The sequence below is a fragment of the Onychomys torridus genome, chromosome 6, assembly GCF_903995425.1.
Source record: "Onychomys torridus chromosome 6, mOncTor1.1, whole genome shotgun sequence".
In the NCBI taxonomy this organism is placed as follows: domain Eukaryota; kingdom Metazoa; phylum Chordata; class Mammalia; order Rodentia; family Cricetidae; genus Onychomys; species Onychomys torridus.
In genome coordinates this window covers 32,909,110-32,929,086 of record NC_050448.1, presented here as the reverse complement: position 1 = coordinate 32,929,086, position 19,977 = coordinate 32,909,110, and the positions used below count along the sequence as shown (strand labels likewise).

The 19,977-nt window shown below is 42.7% G+C and overlaps 1 protein-coding gene across 1 annotated transcript in view; it reads left to right on the top strand.

The window, feature by feature from the left end:
- Nucleotides 1–19,977, top strand: part of Frem2 (FRAS1 related extracellular matrix 2) — a 137,875-nt gene that overhangs the window by 5,554 nt on the left and 112,344 nt on the right. Inside the window, exon 2 of the mRNA XM_036191247.1 lies at nucleotides 5,689–5,778. Within this exon, the coding sequence (XP_036047140.1) occupies nucleotides 5,689–5,778 (90 nt within the window). The remainder of the gene's footprint in view (nucleotides 1–5,688; nucleotides 5,779–19,977) is intronic.

Genomic DNA, 19,977 nt, shown 5'->3' with positions numbered 1-19,977 from the left:
ACCCACAGCCCTGGGAATGCACCCACTTTGCTGTGTGTTGCATTGTAGAGATCTTTGTCAGAGGGACTATAAAGACACTCTGCCTGTGGCAAGATATGCTGCGGAGGCAAGAGCGAGAATGGGGGGGGGGGGTTGACAGGCTGCCTTTGTGATTCTGCTTCATTTCACCAGTTTTCTTGCCGTCCTCCGTTTTGTACACAGCACGTGGTACTCAAAATATTTTACTGCCATAAAAAGAGATATGTGATATAAATGACCTGGTTGTCAGTATCAATATACACTCAAACACAATACCCATAAACACATAGTACTTTGATTTTTTTGTTTGTTTGTTTGTCTTTTAGAATACTGGGTTGATACTTGCTGAGACTATTTGGGTATTTTGTAACTAAAAGACAATATTCATTTATATTTATTGGAGAGTTTTCTGTTGATTCATGACTCTGGAAAAAAAAAAAAAACCAGCTGTTCAAAGACAAGAGATAAACCTGTCTAGAGTTATTAAAATTACATCTCATGTAACAAGGCACAGCACTGGGGTATGCACAAAGAAGGAGCACATGATTAACGATACACAAGAAAACTGTCTTCGTTCATTGGCTAACAAGTTACCTATCTCATTAAACTCAGCAAATATGGAAAGAGGATTAATAGTCAAAGGAGGGGATTATTTCATTATTATTACTTTTCATTATTCTACTGCTTTTATTATTTTTACTGTTATTTATTATTTTTCCTTAATTATATTATGATTTGCTATTATGTTATTTTTATTATTGTTGTCATGACTTACTTCATTGCTATTTTCCATTCATCGTTTTTAATTCATTATTTCCTCAAAGACTTTTCTGCCCTGTCCCAAGCAAAGTGTCAGACACCCTTTGCCTGCCGCACCTGCGTTCCTGAGGCCCCTGAGGCCACAGGCTCTGAGGAGGTCAGAGATGGAAGGGCAGGTGACCTCTGCTGAGTGGCTCAGAGAGGGAAGGGAGAAGCCATTCAGCCGCTAGCGAGGAGGTTAAGGCTCTGTTCTCAGACCCTGCAACTTTCATTACAAAGGGATTTGTGCTGGCTTTCAGGAAACTCTCTCAGCACCCGAATGGAAACTGGATCTCTCCTGTGGGCTCTGGGGTGGAAATGGCATGTAACCCCAGGACATCCCAGCGGGGGTGTTCTTTTCCTGCTACAGCGTTTCTGCTCTTAGACAACAAACACTTTAATAGACCTGGATGTTGTGGCGGAGTGATCTCCTTTTCTGTTTGATGCTGACAAACAGCGTCACACTCCAGGCTCCGACTCTTGGCTGAGCGCCTGCATATATCTCGGGCCTGTAGGGACAGGAAACCCCAGACTGTTCAGAGTGTATTGCCAGCCCAGCTTTCTGCAGTGTTAGGCCAGCGTGTTTTCATGGAAAGGACGGAGAGCAGAAAGCCTTATTTCTCACCCCACAGCCTCCCCACAATCCCCCAGACCCCCCACTACCACCGATCCCCCCCCCTCCAAACCAAAGTGTTTTCACAGGGTTTTTGTTGTTTTAAAAAAAATGCAGGAAGATAAGCTAATGATTTTTTTTTTAATTCTACAGGCCAAATTCAACAGCTCAAAAATACCTCCCAATTATTCCTCATATATTGCTGTTTTATTGTAGGCATTTTGTTCTGTTTTGTTTTCATAGAGTTACATGATTAAATTTTATTATCCTTGTAATTGTGGAGAAGTTATATTTGGTTGTAAAAACTATAGTTTTAAAAAGTTACGTTTTAAAGGGGCTTATCCCATCCTAATACAAATTCAGACTCGAAGGAGGAGCACTTCTGATCCTTCATCACACGGCACTCATTTGAACAAGTTGGGGCTGGAGTTTGCTTCTAGCAGTTATTTATGGAGATTAGATAAGTAGTTAAAGATGCAGAGGGCTCCTTCACAGCTGGCTGCTCCTCCTGGATGGAATGAGAGCCGTGCTGGGCAGGATGGCCTTCTGTGTAGTCAGTCTGGTTTTGGTTTTGCTTTATCTTGAACTGAATTTTGATGGAGTTAAGCCCTTCTAGCAAGGGTGGCCAGGGAGGTTATTGCTAAATTGATTAAGTAAATGGCCCTTGGGGGACATTTTAAATTGATTTCAAAGCCTTAGGAAAATGCATTGTCAGGCAAGGTTCACACTGCAGAGTTAGTCAGGTTAGAGAGCTGTGTCCATGCCAACACCTTTACAGCTGGCTCCCAGGCCTAAAGAACTCATCTCAAGTCCCTAGACTTTCCTTTTTCTCTACCATGAGTACATAATGAGGCTGCAGAGATGGATAAGCAGTTAAGAGCACTGGTTGCTCTTACAGAGGACCCAGCTTCGGTTCCCAGCATCCACATTGCAGCTCACAACCTGGAACTCCGATTTCAGGAGATCTGATGCCCTCTTCTGGCCTCTTTGGGTACCAGGCAAGCATGCAGTGTCCCCTGGTGTGTGCAAGCAAAGCACTCATCTACATAAAATAAAAACAATAAATAGTGAACACACACTGATGCTTTTGTTGGATAACTTGTTAATCACTTTCAGAAAGGCAGAAATCCCCCCGCTCCATTTGTACCAGCTATGATTAGAAAGGATATTTGCTTAAAATAGATAATTTAGAATGGTTGTGCAGATAAATAAAATAAATATATCAAATATAGCAATTAGAAGAAAATCTAATTCTTAGATTATTGTTAATCTTAACTATTGTGTCCTCGTTGTACTTAAGGAAGGTACTGTTTATGTACATTTACAATTTATGTTTTTTTGATATACCTGTGGAATAACAGCACTGTCATCAAGTGTCTCCCAAAGTTATAGGGAAAGTGATAAGCTTTGAAGTGGTTATTTATTTCAATGAAATTCTCTCTTAATGTATTTTAAAAAAACAAACTTTGACACATGTTGTATAATAGAGGGTTTTTTTTAAACTTCTATCTTTATTTTATTTTTATTGTATGAATGTTTTGTCTGAATGTATGGCTGTTTGCTGCCTGTGTGCCTGGTCCCTATGGAGATCAGAAAAGGCCACCAGCTATCCTGGAACAGGGGTTACCAGAGGCTGTGAGTCACTCTGTGGGTGCTGGGAATCATTCCAGGGTCCTTTACAAGAGCAGCCAGTGCTCTTAACTGCTGAGCCATCTCTCCAGCCTGTGCGCTTTATTGTAATTAATTAAAACCTTTTGTTTAGACTTACTGTGTGTATGTGTTTTGCCTGCATGCATGTCACCCACATGCATGCAGCTCCCAAAGGGACCAGAAATGGCCAGTAGATCATCTGTAACTGGAATTAAAATGGTTGCAGATGCTGGGAACTGAACAATGGTCCTTAGCAAGAGCAGCTGAGCCATCTCTCCACCCCTATCATGATCATGATTATCATCATTGTTATTATTACTATTATTATTATTATTATTATTGCCAAGTAGTGTCTCTAGATTTTCATACAAAATTTAAGAGCAGATGAGAAGGTTAGAAAAGAGTTTTCCTCATGGCTACATACAGGTCATGGCGGGCACAATAGGGACATGTAGCCAGCAGTTTCTCATCACTCCTTACTGAGAAACAAGTAAACAGGCCAAGTAAGGGCTGTGCAGGGGCTGTGCAGGGTGGTGCAGGGGCTGTGCAGGAGCTGTGTAGGGTGGTGCAGGGGCTGTGCAGGGGCTGTGTAGGGTGACTCAGGGGCTGTGCAGGGGCTGTGTAGGGGCTGTGCAGGGGCTTTGCAGGGGCTGTGCAGGGGCTATGCAGGGGCTATGCAGGGGCTGTGCAGGGGCTGTGCAGGGTGGTACAGGGGCTGTGCAGGGGCTGTGTAGGGTGATGCAGGGGCTGTGTAGGGTGGTGAAGGGGCTGTGCAGGGGCTGTGTAGGGTGACTCAGGGGCTGTGCAGGGGCTGTGTAGGGGCTGTGCAGGGGCTGTGCAGGGGCTGTGCAGGGGCTTTGCAGGGGCTATGCAGGGGCTGTGCAGGGGCTGTGCAGGGGCTGTGCAGGAGCTGTGTAGGGTGACTCAGGGGCTGTGCAGGGGCTGTGTAGGGTGACTCAGGGGCTGTGCAGGGGCTGTGTAGGGTGACTCAGGGGCTTTGCAGGGGCTGTGCAGGGGCTGTGTAGGGTGACTCAGGGGCTTTGCAGGGGCTGTGTAGGGTGGTATAGGGGCTGTGCAGGGGCTGTGTAGGGGCTGTGCAGGGGCTGTGTAGGGTGGTATAGGGGCTGTGCAGGGGCTGTGCAGGGGCTGTACAGGGGCTGTGCAGGGGCTGTGCAGGGGCTGTGCAGGGGCTGTGTAGGATGGTGCAGGGGCTGTACGGGAGCTGTGCAGGGGCTGTGTAGGATGGTGCAGGGGCTGTACAGGGGCTGTGCAGGGGCTGTGTAGGATGGTGCAGGGGCTGTACAGGGGCTGTGCTTCTTAGCCTCACAGAGACTAGCTCCAGGTTAAGGTGGAGACACACGTGAGTGGGTGAGGCCACTCTGCTCTTTCATTTCAAGTTAAGACTCATGAGAGCATTTGCTGACTTTAAGACCTTCAACAGAGGACTGTGGCATGTAAAAATGGTGGGAAAAAAAAACACTTCAGAAGTGTTTAATTTTCTAGGAAAGCAGCCTGTGTAGATTGATATAAAAAGTGTGGGACACTGTGTCGGAGCTGAAGTCCTGCAGGGGTGCATACACTTGGACTTGGTCCTATGAACTAGAAAGTAGACTTCCCCGTTGCCAGGAATGTTTGTTTATACGTGTACCTTCTTTCAGAGCTGTGAGGCATGTCATACCTCCTAAGGAAAGGTTCAGAACTCTATGGCAGAGCGTGCTGACTCCAAGTGATCTGCTCACTCAAGACAATTTTCTCATGATTTTGTATTATCACCTCTGTGAACTCCATAGCACAAACCCAATAGAAATTTTAGAAATTAGAAAAACCATAAACACACAGGAGACAGGTAAACATTGCAGACATGATTGATGGTGTTCTTAGCTATATTCTGACTTTGAGAGACCTTAGAAACACACTTACTGGCCCAGACAAATATATGTTAAGTGTCACAGGACAGAATGATATTTGTTTCATTAAATCATATGCGTGGCATTATTAAAGAGAGAAGCTGCTATAATGGATGCTTTTTTATATTTTATATTAGTAATGTCAATAGATCTATCTATGCACATGAGTTTGGTAGACTTGGAAGCAGTATAAAGAGCCATTCTGAGGTGCTAGAGCCTCTGCAATGCATTAAAGCTTTAAAGCCATCTACTGTATCATAACAGCGAAGAAAAATCACTACCCCGGGGAAGAAAACCTCTGTTCCTTCCTTTGCCTTTCTGCGGGACTCACCCTGCAAGGGAAGCAAAGCATGTGACTTCAAGAGGCCCAGGAAATCTGCCATGCCTCAAAATATCTTCCTTTCCCACCTGTCATGGAGCCTGCCATGCCATATTTAGTCAGCCACTCCTTTGGTGGGAAGGGACACCACCTTGCTATTATTATAATCTAAGTCTGGCCCTCTATTTTTCTATGTGCTGGATCAGATTTCTATAGGACAGCTGGTATCAAGGGTGTAGAGATAGAGAATAAAGCATCAGTTCCCCCTGAAAGGGGATCTAAACATGTTTTCAGAAACATAATAGCCAATAGGATTTATTGTAAGTACAAGCCATCAGTTTTGATACAGTAATTAATCACCTTGCCTTTTGGTTGCCTTTTAGCTGACATTGATGACTTGAAAATATGCTATGTCTTAAGAGAGAGAGCTAATGCCACAAGTGATACGTTCCATTTCATAGTAGAAGACGATGGTAAGTATTCCACTCTCTGGGTGGTGAAACATTGGGAGACTTTTTCATTTTTTTAAAATTTATTTATTTATTTATTTATTTATTTATTTATTTATTTATTTATTTTGGTTGCCCTTTGACTACATTGCTCCAAGGAATCTTCATCAGGTCTTACTTTGTGCTCATTTGCTTTTTACACAGAGTATATTTTGTGTCTGCTATAAAAGGTTTAGTCATTTCAATCTGACAGAATTCTATTCTTCTGTGGATGTTATATTGTTCCTGCCTTGTGATTTACAAGAGCAACAATGACAGAAAGAGAGAGAGATCTGTGTGAACGGGGTACCTTTGTCCAGTTGCTCAGACTACTCAGGCAGCAGGAAGAGGCTGTAATCCAGCCAGGCTGTTGTCACAGCCTGTGCCTGCCCTGGTGGGTCTTTCCCTAACAGGGTCCCCTTCTCTTGTTTGCACTCAGGGGCTACCTCTACTCAACCAGAACTCTGATAAATAAACATGGCCTTGTTGCCCCAGCATCAGGGTGTATACTGATCTTAGCTTGTGGGATTTTTGTGAGTTAGTCTAGCTAAAAGCTTTCTTTGGCCAAATTTGAAGAACTCTGTAGAAACTGGCATGTGCCTTTCTATCTAAGTCTCCTAGACAAGAAACTTTGTTTCCACCAGCCACCCACAGACCTGCTCAGACACTCCTGCTCCCAATGGCTCTTCCTTCTCACCCCACAAACACAGACCTTGAAACATCTAGCCACATGTAGATTGAATATAAAGATGTTTCAGTTGTTGAGTGTCCTCATGGAAAGCCACGGAGTCTCATCAAGTATTTATCTTGTACAGTCAGGACACAGGAGGTTCCAAGAAAGAAACCAACATGCTAGGGAGACTATAGAGAAGAGGAGTTATTCAGACTAGGTCTGAGGCTGTTTCCTGGAGACACTTTTAAAATACAGCATACTGTTAGGTCGTCTACCTCAAAGGGAGATGCTTCTTACCCTCCATATCCACTGAAGCTTAAGATGCCCTTGCTTAAAATTCCACTGGAAACAATATGACCAGGTGTCTGAAAGTGATGTATGTTTTGCACATGCCAGAGAGGTAAAAGAAGGTTTCCCAACATGGGCAGAGTTATTTGATTCCTACTTCAAATCCGAGGCTTAATATAGCTAATGCCTGTGTTTGAAAGGAAGCAAGTCATAGTTTAGTATTTGACATACTGGCAAAGGAATCTCAGTCAGGAACAAAGTCCTAAGAAAGGAAAACCAATTGACAAGCTAAAAACAACATACTGAAACCTGTTGCTCAAAGGCAAAATTCTGTCAAAAGAAGTTGTAAAATTAGATCTGAAGTAATCAAATATCGACTTCAGGTTAAAAGATGTATCTTTGGGATGAGTGAACAAGCCTCAATAACAACAACAACCACAAAATCTTTCTTAAAATTACAAAAAACCAAAAACATTAAAAACCCATGGCATGCCAGGCAGTGGTGACGCATGCCTTTCAGGAGACAGAGGCAGGCAGATCTCTGTGAGTTCAAGGCCAGCCTGGGCTACAGAGTGAGTTCCAGGAAAGGCTCCAAAGCTACACAGAGACACCCGTCTCAAAAAAACAAAAACAAAAACAAAACAAAACAAAACAACAACAACAAAAAACAAATAAGCACACATACACACACACAAAAAAAACAAACAAAAAAAGAACAACAACAACAACAAAAACCAACAACCTATGGCTTGCAGCTAGAGAGGTGGCTCTGCAGTTGAGAGCACTGGCCGTTCTTACAGAAGACTCGGGTTGAGTTTCCAGCACCCACAGGACAACTTACGACCATCTGTAACTCCGGTTCCAGGGAATGCCCTCCTTGGGTCCTTCTGACCTACTTGGGCACTGCACACAGGTGATTGATATACATGTGCATGCAAGCAAAACACTCATACATGTGAAACAAAGTTAATCCTTAAAAAATACCACAGCCTTTATTTTAAAATGTTTTGTTTCTCCACATTTATATACACACCCACAATTATTCTTCTATTCCACACATTTTTGGCTAGGTGGGATGGAAAAAATAAATTAAAACTGTACTCGAACTTTGGAAAGCATTGTATTGTCTATCGTATCTCAAAATAATAAGTAAGGATTCCTGGTTAAAGAGGTCAGGTTTATGTTTAGGTGTCTGAAGACGTGGTGGGGCTTCTGGAGATGATCTCTATGGTTGTGAAAGTGGGAATGAAATCACTCCAGGAGTTCCTTTCGAACTTCAGTTTCACATGGGCAGAATATTTCAGACATATCCATCTCTGCCTTCCTCTCTACAGGCATAGCATTACCTGTGGGGCTCAGCTAGATGCTGACAAAGAGTTATTAAACCGAATGTACTTGAACCTCCCTGATGTAAGAAAAATTCCTTTTGACAGCATAAACAGGAATCTACAAGACCGAAAAACAGAAAGCTGTATGTGTATCTTAGAATTTATTCCACCCAACTTTTAAGGAGGGTTTTATGTTATCTTGCAAAGTGTCTAACATTTGGATGAGGCATTAAGTCCTGCTGAGACATACGAAGTATTAGCCATAGTGATCCTCTACATTATACAGAGAGGGTACAGGCACCTTTAAGTCATCTGCGAAGTGGAAGTGTGTGAACAGCTCCCAGTATCTCACATCTGGGCAGTTGTCAGACACCATTGCATAAGATTAAGAACTTTCAATGTCCAACCCTCTTTCCAACCCATTGAAGTCACCTTCTGCAAACCCACAGGATTGTTTTTCAAATGCTGACTAGCTAAGTAAATTCCCAGGACAAATATCATCCTTGAATCTTTCTAAAAATAAAATATTACAGCCAGGCAATGGTTGTGCACGCCTTTAATCCCAACACTTGGGAGGCAGAGGCAGGTGGATCTCATGAGTTTGAGGCTAGCCTCGTCTACAAAGTGAGTTCCAGGACAGCCAGGGCTACACAGAGAGACCCTGTCTCTAAATAAATGAAAATAAAATATTACTTCCTGTCAGGGATCAAGAGTGGGAGAAAAAATGGCTGAAAGCAGAACCTGGCAGGTCACAGGATTCTCCTGTTACAAAGCGGTCACAAATGGGTGACCATTCACCATTCAGGGGGTGGTTCTTGGGACACCCTCTTTGCACTTTGGGGTTTGGAGCACTTTGATGTTAACTATCAAGGGATGGGAGGAAAGATTAGTGAGAAATGGATAATGTTGGGTTTTACCTCAGGAGGCTCCTACTGAACACAGTAACCAGTGCAGAGTTGTTATTACTATTCTGAAAGGAGCATTTCAGAAAGAAAAAAAAAAAAAAAAGCAGCAGTCAGTCTATTATATAAACAATTCCCACGTTAAAATTTGAAGAGAAGTAAGTGTTCTCTACACAATGTAGAACACACAGGCACACACGCAGTCCTTGGGTCTCTTGATGTCAGCCATACAGTTTTGCTCTCACCACGCCCCTCTGAGCTTAGTACAACAACAACAGCAAACACACCATTTCTATTTGGAAGATAAGTCAACAAATAGAGGCTAAACTGAAGTCCAGGTTTTCCCCACCCCCAGCCCCCTATCCCCCAGCCCAGTGAAAACCCGTGGCTTTGACACTGTTCCCGATACACAGAAGAAAGTCAAGACTCCCTGGCCTCAGTTCTGCACGGTGAGCTTTCAGGGAGGGCGGTGGTGGTGCACGCCTTTGGTGCACGCCTTTAGTTCCAGCACTCGGGAGGCAGAGGCAGGTGGATCTCTGTGAGTTCGAACCCAGTCTGGGCTGCAGAGAGAGTTCCAGGAGAGCCAGGGCTGCATAGAGAAGCCTGCTCTCAACAAAACAAACAAGTGGAGTCAGAATACTGTCTGCCTACAGAGTATCTTCTAGACTGTTGATTTTTGTTCTAAAAGACTTAAGATGTCCCATCATTCTTAACTTTGTGGTCCTTTTCCCATTACTATGGTTTAATTGTTAATACTACAAGGTATTCACACGTAAAAGTGGTTTAGGGGCCTTTGTAATTTTCTCTCCAAGGAATTACTCTAGCTGTGTATTGTGATGTGAAAGCCAGTTTCAAGTAACTATTTCAGGTATGTCCCACCCTCAGCCCTAATGACTGTTAATCTGCCTTCAGCACCAGCTCGAATGTCGTTTCCTTTCCAAATCTGTCCCCTGTACCATGATTAGGAAGTTAGCCATGCCCTTCTTGATGCTTTATATCCCTAACTTGACTTACAGCAGGAATGCCCTCTTGTGACAATTAGCTCTTGATGCTGGACTCCATCAATACAGAAAGAACACCTTCATCTCGAGACAGAACCTCTTATCCCAGGACCTACACAGAGATGAACACGTGGCACATATAGGACAGATGTCAAAATGAATGAGGAGGCGACAAAGGAAAATAGAGCCAGCCCTTCATTATGCAAGGATCGATGAAACTGAACCCCAGGGGAAGTCTCTGTAGCAGTTCTGGGTGGAACCTTGGCATTCCATAAGAACACCCTCTTAGCCTAGCTTTAACTTAAATCCCTATGGCACCGACAAGGAGTCCTTGTTAAGCCTCCACGTTTAGAAGCATCCAAAACCAACGACTGTGGAGAGTGCTTTGAAATCTTCAGTGAAATGTACTTAAGATCTGAAAGAGCCCCAGTTTAGAGTTCTTGTTACTATTCTTAAAGAAGCATTTTCGGGGTGGCAGGCAGTTTTGGGTATAGTATGTAAACAATCCCACAACTTAAAATTTAAAGAGAAATAAGCATTTTCTACATTACTGAATTTTTAAAGCCAGACCATAATTTTTGGCACGTTCTTTTCTGCTCTGGTCACCCAGTTTTGATTTTAAAGGGCTATGAGACAATAGCTAGAGAGACAGAAAGCTGTCTTCCTGCAAAGTCTGCCCAGGACTCATTAGAAAGGTGTTATCATTTTTTAAAACTTATTTTGTTGTTGTTGTTCTTTGTTTTAAGTCTTAAAGATCTCAGCCACTGTTCTGAGAAGGTCTTGGAGAAAAATGGGGATTCTGAGGGCTGTGTCAGACTCATGGCCTCCCAAATGCTTGGCAAGTGCTCTACCACTGAGCTACATCTTCCTCGGATGTTTCTGGATGAGCCTACAATTAGGCTGTGTGATCACCCGGTTTGATAAGCAATGTGGGAAGAATCTCACTTTTATTCTTTATGAAACTGGTTTGAGTTTATCACTTCCTCTTCTGAGTTCTCATATGTCCCAGACATGCAGTCTAACTCCACTCTGCCTGCCATTCCAGCCACTGGAACTGGACAGCACACATAATCTTAATCTGTGTTGGCTATTACAGTGTGTCTGGTCCACAGCCAGATCATTTTCTGTTGTGGCTGCTGTCTTTCACTTTATGGTGGCCAAATTCCTGTCCACCCAGATCTTTAATTCATGAGCCACCGGAAAATATAAAGGGTGTCTTGAGATACAAGGAAGTGACAGTCATTTCTGTCTATGAAACATCAGCTAAGGTCAAGGCTTTCAAGCTTTTATTCAGCATTTGACAAATAAAATACTCAGATACAAAAGGGTCATGGGAACCTCTTCATTCTCGACAGAAGGAACATGAGTTTTGACTTGAAGCTGGCTGTCCTTTCAGAACTGGAGGCAAAGTAGTTACTGATGATTAGCTTGAATTTAGAGAAAGGGCTAAAAATATACAAGTAAGTGCAAAACTTACATTGTGGGAAAATGAAGATTGTGAGGACAAGCATCGAAAGGCCATCCTGACATTGACCTAGAGGCAGAAAAAGCTTTGCAGTCATCAGTGGCTGAGGACAGGAGAAGCAGAGAAGGGTGGGGGAGGACCAGAGCCCTAACTGCAACATGGTAAAGTGATGCCAAGCACTGATAGACAGTGCTTGAAATGAGAACACATACAAGCTCCACTGGATACAGATGTTAGGAAGGACATTGGCCGCTGTGGCTACCACTGGATACAGATGTTAGGAAGGACATTGGCCGCTGTGGCTAACGTTGTAAGCCCTGCCTTATTCTTTGAGCGGTTAGAGTAGTTCGTCATCAGAAGTCAGTCTCTGGGGAGTTGTTGCCTTCAAGGTGTGGCTCTAACCATACACCAGCTTAGTGTCAACAAAAGAAGTTACTCTTCTGCTACAAAAGTGCAATTCAGGTTCTGCCAGCTGTCTTCACCTTCATCCCCAAAGTCCATATCATATTAGCACACACTTGGCTTTATTACAGATGTTACTTTCCTTAAAACATGAAACTGTTGGCAGAGATGAAATTCCTACAGAGATACTTAACATGAATCCATATTTACACCCCAGAGAAATAATAGTGCCCTTTCAAAGCTAAGCAAGTCTTTCACAGTGATCAAAATACCATAATGTCAAACCAAATATTTATTCGTGGTATCTGTTCTAAAACTCAGTGCTATTTTATTCTATATCTTCTAAGTTTGTTCTGTGTGGCTGAGACAAAGGGAAGGCTGTTTTCCATAGTCAGGTTTATGATTGTAATCAATATTATTCTGTATTTTGTAGAGCCAAAGAAATGTAACCAAGAAACCAAGTGTAATATAGGCGAAAGACCCTCCCCTGAGCCAAGCATCTCCAACTTTCCCAGTCTCAGTGGCAATTGTAAGGGGGGATGGAATAGTGAGCAGCTAATGGGGTTCTTCTGAAGACTGAGTAAGAAAATGCATGGAAAAATGGCCATTTGTACACCTCAGTGCCCTGGGAGGGAGTGTGGGGAGGTGCTCTGTCCCTTCTAGCTCTTCCCTTTCCCCTCTTTTCCTTACTCCCCCCCAATTCTGTTTCATCTGTTGAGGCAAAGTGTCATTATGTAGCCCACGCTGGACATAAACTCATGGTCATCCTGCCTCAGCCTCCCTGGTGCTGGAGTTTACAAGAGCATGTCACCACTCATGGTTGTCCTGCCTCAGCCTCCCTAGTGCTGGGGTTTACAGGAACATGCCCGTACCCAGAATGTCTCCGTTTCCTTTGTCAGCTTCTTCAAGTGTCTCTTGACTTCTGCACTTTTCTTGTTTCCTTCTCTTTTTCTTCTCTTCTGCCTTTCCCATGGCAACTGTCTGTACAGTTTGACTGGCAGCTTTTGACTGACAGGTGAGGGATCTACAGATGTGAAAATTGGGATGGTGATAAGCTTTTCTTCAATGCAGAGGGTAGATCTACCTCCAAATGCTTCCGGCTCACACTAGTGAGGAATTGTCCCTGTGTTTAGACAACAGGTATATACAATTCATATCTCCGACGCTCTGTCAGCTTGTTTTTTTTCTCCTTTCCCACAGCTGGGAATATATGTTTTATATGCTTCAAAGTTAAAGACAGTAACTTGATTTAAAACAAACAAACAAACCACAACAAAAAAATCTAGAACTCTTTAAACACCTATATTTAGCAAACGTCCAGTCAAAGGGTAGTTTTATATGGAGATTTCTAGTACACAGGCTGAAGATACTGATAACATTCTATATTTATTCAGGTCTTCTAATCACCTAATTATGTTTCATGTGTATACATGTATATGTACACACACACACACACACACACACACACATTGCTGTAGCCACTGTAGTGACAGATATTAGTAAATATTGTAAAGAAAAGGCCACTTAAATGAATGTACAATTGAGAATATTCATAAATGTAAACAATGAGAAGAGCCTAGTCCATGACATTTTTCCCTTTGGTTATTGAAAAGTGAGTGCTGTGTACATTTGCATGTCCTGAGTACATCCTTGCAATAGCCAGTGTTGCTCTGGAATGATTTATTATAAGGTGCCCTTGGGCTCCTTGTATTGAACACTGAAGTAATTCTTTGCTTGAGATTAGAGAAAAACTTACTAGTATTTAAAATGTTGTAATCCTAAGGTTTTTGTGAGTAAAGACTGAGCAATTAATGAATTTTATTTATCAGCTACAATGATAAAGTTTTTACCTTCTAAATGTGAAAGTTGTGTGTTTCTGAAATCCGGGTGAAGTCAAAGATACAAAGTGACATACATACTCAATCTTCAGTGCAAATAAGGAAAAACAAGATGTGTTGAGCTTGAATTTGGTGAAAATATTATGAATGAGTAAAACACACACCTAAAGCATTGATGATTTTGTCCTTTCTGATTTATTAATGTGCATTTCCTTAGGGCTAAAATATTTATGTAAAGGAGAAAGAAATTTTTATCATCATCATTCAGTTTTGGAACAGATACTGTAAATTTACTAAAATTATTAATTTACTAATTGTCTCTGACTTTGGTAATTAAAAACAACAACAACACTTGCCAAGTGGCTATATATAAGCAATCTTTTAATGTTAAGTAAGAAAGCAGTGTACCTTCAGTTGATTTACATTTAGAATCCTAACAATGTTGCCAGGGGAACTTTCCAGAATGAATTATTCAGTTATGGCTAATTACCATTTAATATAAAAAATGGCATACCAGTTTTAGCATCATTTGAACAAAGAAACTAAAAAAAGGTCGAGAGATAATTACATAGCTATGTTTGGTTTTTTGTGTTTTTTTTTTTTTTAAAGTAGTTCTTTGTTCTTCATGTGAAGTTAGATTTAAGCTTGAAAAATAACACCCTTCGTGCTACCTTGGATGAAGGAACCCTGGCCACAATTCTCTTTGTCCCACTCTGGCAGCATTTCTTCAGACAGGGCGGGGAGTGGGGCACCTGCTCTTCACTTCTGTGCCGGATTCTGAGCAGAGAAAGTCATCCTGCCCTGGTCATGTCCACTTAGGCAGCTATGAGTTGTTCGGCACACTGAGAAGAGTATTTCACAGAGTATTCAGGAAAGCCACTTCAGAAACTGAAGAGGAAGCCGTGAAACTGGTCAGGGGTCTTTAGAAATCCAGGAGGCAGGAGGGAGCCATCGTGTGTTCCCATAATTCTCTTCTTTTTGTGCAGAAATGGCTGAAAACTGAGGCCATTTCATCGTGGCCATAAAACATGGAAAGCTGCATTTAAGAAATAGTTTTCTCAAAATTTTTCTTAATGTCTGGACCTCAAAGTCATTTTGGTACCCAGTACATATCCACCTAGTCCCTAAATCCATCCAATTCTACCTAACTTTTGATTTCTGATGAGCTCCATTCCCATTTAATTCCCTGGTACTGTTTCCATTATGCGCATATTGATTTAGTAACCCAGCAGATGCAAACTGCTTAAAATAATGGCTGGTAAAAAGTAGGTGTAGCTGGCATTTTCTTTGGACCACCAACCAGCTCCCAAATAAAGACACGGAGACTTATTATTAATTATGAAAGCCTGACCTTAGCTTAGATTTGTTCCACTAGCTCTTTTAACTTAATTTAACCTGTTTCTGTTCATCTACTTTTGCCTTGGGGCTTTTTAACCTTTCTTTCATTCTGTGTGTCCTATTTCCTGCTTCCTCCGTGTCTGGCTGCCCCCTGGCATCTCTTCCCCCCCCCCCCAGACTAAATTCCTCCTCTTACTTACTCTCCCTGCTCAGAAGTCCTGCCTATAAACCTCCTCCTTTGCTATTGGCCATTCCGATTTTTATTAGACCAATCAGGTGCCTTAGGCAGGCAAGGTGAATCAGTAATGTCAATGTTCTGTCTTATCATGGTGTTACATCCATTCTCAGCTCTCCTAAGGTAATTACATCCAAATTGGTTTTCTTTTTTTTTTTCTTTTTCCAAGATAGGGCTTCTCTGTATAGCCTTGGCTGTCTTGGAACTCACTCTGTAGACCAGGATAGTCTTGAACTCAGATATCTGCCTGTCTCTGCCTCCCAAATGCTGGGATTAAAGGCATGCATTACCTCTATCTGGTTCCAAATTGTTTTGTTTTTTTTTAAACTTCACAAAATGGGGGAGATTTTCCAATAGTCCACAAATGAGAGAGATTTTCATATAGTCAGTATCTGTACTTATAGATAAAAATCAAGATGCAACTCACTATTCAGGGCCAATAAACTGTAAATGTAGATGGTTGTAAAGCACCACGTGGGTGCTGAGAATTGAGCCTAGGTCCTCTGGAAGAGTGCTCTTTACTGCCGAGCTACCGCTCCAGCCCCACCTTCGCATGGCTTTTGATGCTGTGTCAAGCTGTCTCACTTTTTATGAAATGGAACTACGTCATAGTTGTGTATGTTTGTGTACATTTATGGGAAAAAAGAATTTGGTTCTTAACGTCTCAGCACTGATTCAGGCTGCAGCTTCTTTAAGCTGGCTGCTATAATACACATATGTTTGTTCCATACACCACTGAGAATGGAGTGAGTTTATACCCTCATCTTAATGGATTGATTCTATCCCCCTTTCCCTGCATCCCTTGCACCAAAATGAGGCAGTCAGCAGCTGTTGCAAGCCCCTTCTCTATGTCTACCTCAGACTGCTCTGCACCTGGTAAGACTAAACATCTAGAGAAAAATCAGAATGCCTGTTGAATACCACAGGGTGTCTGGTCATGTAGCGTGGAAGCAAAAACCATACTGGCAGAAAGAAGGCGGACCAGCAAGGCATTTTGTAGCTGAGAACTGCCTAAGTAAACAGGGCCCTAAATAATAGGACATGAAGTGAAAGTGTCCAAGAATGAACTCCTTTTAGAAGCTGTCCACTTTTGTGAGTCTCTGTTGATCTCAGATTGACTACACAGTAGCTGTATTAATAGATGTTGTATGAGAAAGGTTTTGGAATAGTAGATTGCTCAACCAGGTTCTGCCATATCTAGTTCTTCCTCAGGGGCCATGTGGTCCCCTTGACTCTTTCTAACATTTTATCTCTTTAAGCTCTGTTAACTACAGCTAGTAAGCTCACCTCTGGCTATTTCTCTGTGATGCAAGTTGTATAGCATTGCTACTGTTTTCTGTTTAAGAGTGGTATTCAAGCAGAATCCGATCAGCCTACACCTCCATGTCCCCATCCCCCACACTCTTGGGGATGGCATTGTCCTTCTGTACACTGGCATTGTACACTTTCCACACAGGCCTTCTGTGTCTCCCTACCCATCCTTCCCACACATCCACTCCGTTGGTACAGAAATTCTATCTGCTGTCTGTTGTTTCCTGCCTTCCCAACACACCTGCGTACACAGTTACACGCCTGTGCACAGGACGGAACTACCATTGTCAAGGACGTTAAAGCTGATTCCTAGATGGTACTCAAGAAGGGAGGGACTAGGTGGTGACTGAATTTCCATGACTCCAGAGTCACTGACAAAATATCAGATTAAAAACAGCTTAGTCCTCGTCTCGATAACTGTGAATGTTTTCCTTGAAGAGTGTCCCATTTTCTCATCTGAAAGATTATTACAATGAATTTTATCAGTGGGATTCACTGGAAGTGTTCATTTTACACAAATATACATATTCATTATAGGAAGACAGCAAATACAAAACTAAAATTAAAAATGTACATTAACTTAATCGTAATAACCAGGCAAAAATCACAATTACATTTAACTCTGATTTTTTTTCCCAGATCATGCATTTTGCCCAAAAGGCACTGTTTAATATATTCTGTTCTAACGCCAGACTTTTGAATTTCTTGGTACCTTTTAGACATTATTCTAGATAAATGAATATAGATCCAGAGAGGGGTTAGAGTGTGTGTGTGTGTGTGTGTGTGTGTGTGTGCGCGCGCGTGCGTAGTGTGTCAGTGAGGCATGCTTGTGAGTGTGTGGGTGCCTGTACCTCTGTACACACATGGTAAGGCTGGAGAAGGATGTCTCCTTTCTACCTTACTCCCCTGAGAGAGGAATCACCACTGAACTGGAAGCTGTCACTCTAGTGATAGTCCTTAGCTGGTGAGCTTCCAGGATCAGCCTGCCTGTGCCGCCCCACCCCCAGTGCTGGGGTAACAGGCATGCGAAGCTTTGCCTTGCATCTGAGTTCTGGGGCATCAAACTCAAGTCTTCATGCCTTCACAGCAAGCATTTTACCAATGAGCCATTTCTCCAGCCCGCCCCTCCCCCAGATGGTTTTAATGGTGTTTGTGATTCACTATGTGGTTATATTATACAAGTTATTTAAACAACTGCAGGCATTTTAAAAGAAATCTGCATTTACATAAGCGTGCTTAAATACCTTCATCTGATCAGTGTGACTAATTACGGCACCCCCTGCTCTGCAGGTGGACGATATTTTGAAACCGCTCAAGTCCGTTTTGTCTTCTGTTGTTAACAAGTAGAATCTTGCTGCATTCTTGTTTTTATCAGAGTTGATAAGAACAAGATCCTGTCTGCCATGCCTTCTCCTTATTATTAATAGAGAGAAAGTATAGTTTAGAATGGCTTTTTGACCTTGGAATTCCTGGCATGCTTATTCAGAGCATCTACCAGCTCTGAAGTCATTTTATATCCATGTGTGATAAGTCCTGTGTAAACAGTGTGTCTTTAGTATGTGCTAATGGCTCCTATTCCACTGGTTTCTATTTCTTTTGCTGTTAAAAAAAAAAATGGCATTGAAAATATTTCTTTTAAGAGATAATTCTAAGACCGGATTAGTGAGGCCTGCTTGTAATCCCAGCCCCTGGGAGGCAGGAGCGGGAGGATCAGGAGTTCATGGTCATCCTCAGATATATACAGAGTTCAAGGTCTACATAAGATTCTGCTTCAAAAAGAAAAGAAAAACTCAGGAGGGAGTAGGGAGAAAGAGGAGAGAGAGAGAGAGAGAGAGAGAGAGAGAGAGAGAGAGAGAGAGAGAGAGAGAATTCTATACTTAGCAGTAACATCCCCCTAGTGTTGTGGGGAGTTATGCATGGCCCTTGCACAACTCCAAGGTGGGTGGGTAGGGTGGAGAGAGGCAGGTGAAGCACATTCAACTTTCCCAACATGGCCAAGCACTTCACCCTAACAATTTAGCTGACCCAGTTTTTAGAGCACAAGCCAACAGTACCCATCATCTACATTTAACATAGGAGGAAATTAAAACTCCAAGAGCTAAAACAAATGTCTCAGAGGGAGAGGAGGAACCCAATAAAGCAGGTGCCTGCCATATGCAAGGATTTGGGTTCAATCCCTCAGCCCTCCCAAACAACCAGACAAATCCCTCAGAGTTTCTCTTATTGTTATAACACATTGTCACAGATGTAGAGACTTAGAACAGCATGAAGGTTAGAGGTCCGAAAGGGGTTTAACTATTCCAAAGTCAAAAGGATAGGCAGGTGTGTCCCCTCTAGGAGAATCTGTATAAAGAAAGCAAGCCAAGGCTGGAGAAGAGGCTCGGTGGTTAAGAGCACTCACTGTTCTTGAAGAAGACCCAGGTTTGGTTCCCATCCCTGACATCAGGTAATGTACAACTATCTGTGACTCCAATTCCAAGGGACCTGATGCCTTCTGTAACTTAGCCAGAGCTATCTCAGTGGGGGTGGGTCTCTTGTAATTCGACAAGCAGAACCATGACACTGAGCTAGTGTCCTTGTTTACCCCTGTGTTGTTCATACTTGATGCTCTTAAAAAAAAAAAAAAAAATCACTAGTCCCCTGCCAACTGTATTTGGATTTGTAGGCAGAGATGGACAGGGGAGGAGCCAATCCAAGTGGACACCTTTTCATTGACTACCTGGTACACACAGCACACTCTTGCAAGGTACAGAGCACATCTGCATTCTGGAAGATTCTCATTGTGTCTCTCATTCAGTAGACCCTGACACAAGAGAGCAAATGCATAGTTTTAGCCCACAGCTAGAGGAGTAAAAGGCTAAAGCCCACAATACCTCACTTGGGTCAGGAAGGAGACATCAACGTGCCCAGAGGGTTGGGGGTCTAAAAGAAAAAGTTCTCTTTCTAACCTTGATATAAGTCCTATACTACTAGAACATTATCAAAAGTGGAGGAGTACTAGAGTTGTCCATTTAGGGATAGGGGCATACACCACCCTCAACCCCCATCCCCACCCTCCCGCCACACACACACATTTTTTTTTTTTTACAAGTTGAAAGAGACAAAAATGTTTCTATGAATGGGTTTTGAAGCAACTCCAGTGTTGCTAGAACTTGGAGAGCAAGGCCATGCAAATGAGCAGGCTTCGGTGAGTCAGGAAGCCACGATGCCAGGGCAGTAGCCTACTGGGGGGCGGAGCTGTGGAGCAATCCAGCCCAATAGCCCCGCAGTCACAGTGCACTTGCTGTGTGTGACAAGCCCATCCTTACGGCAGAGTGGGCCTGTAACTTGTATCAGACCTGTGCTAATCTAGAAGTCAGGTGTGTGTGTGTGGAGCGGGGATAGTCTGTCTGGCTATGTAGCC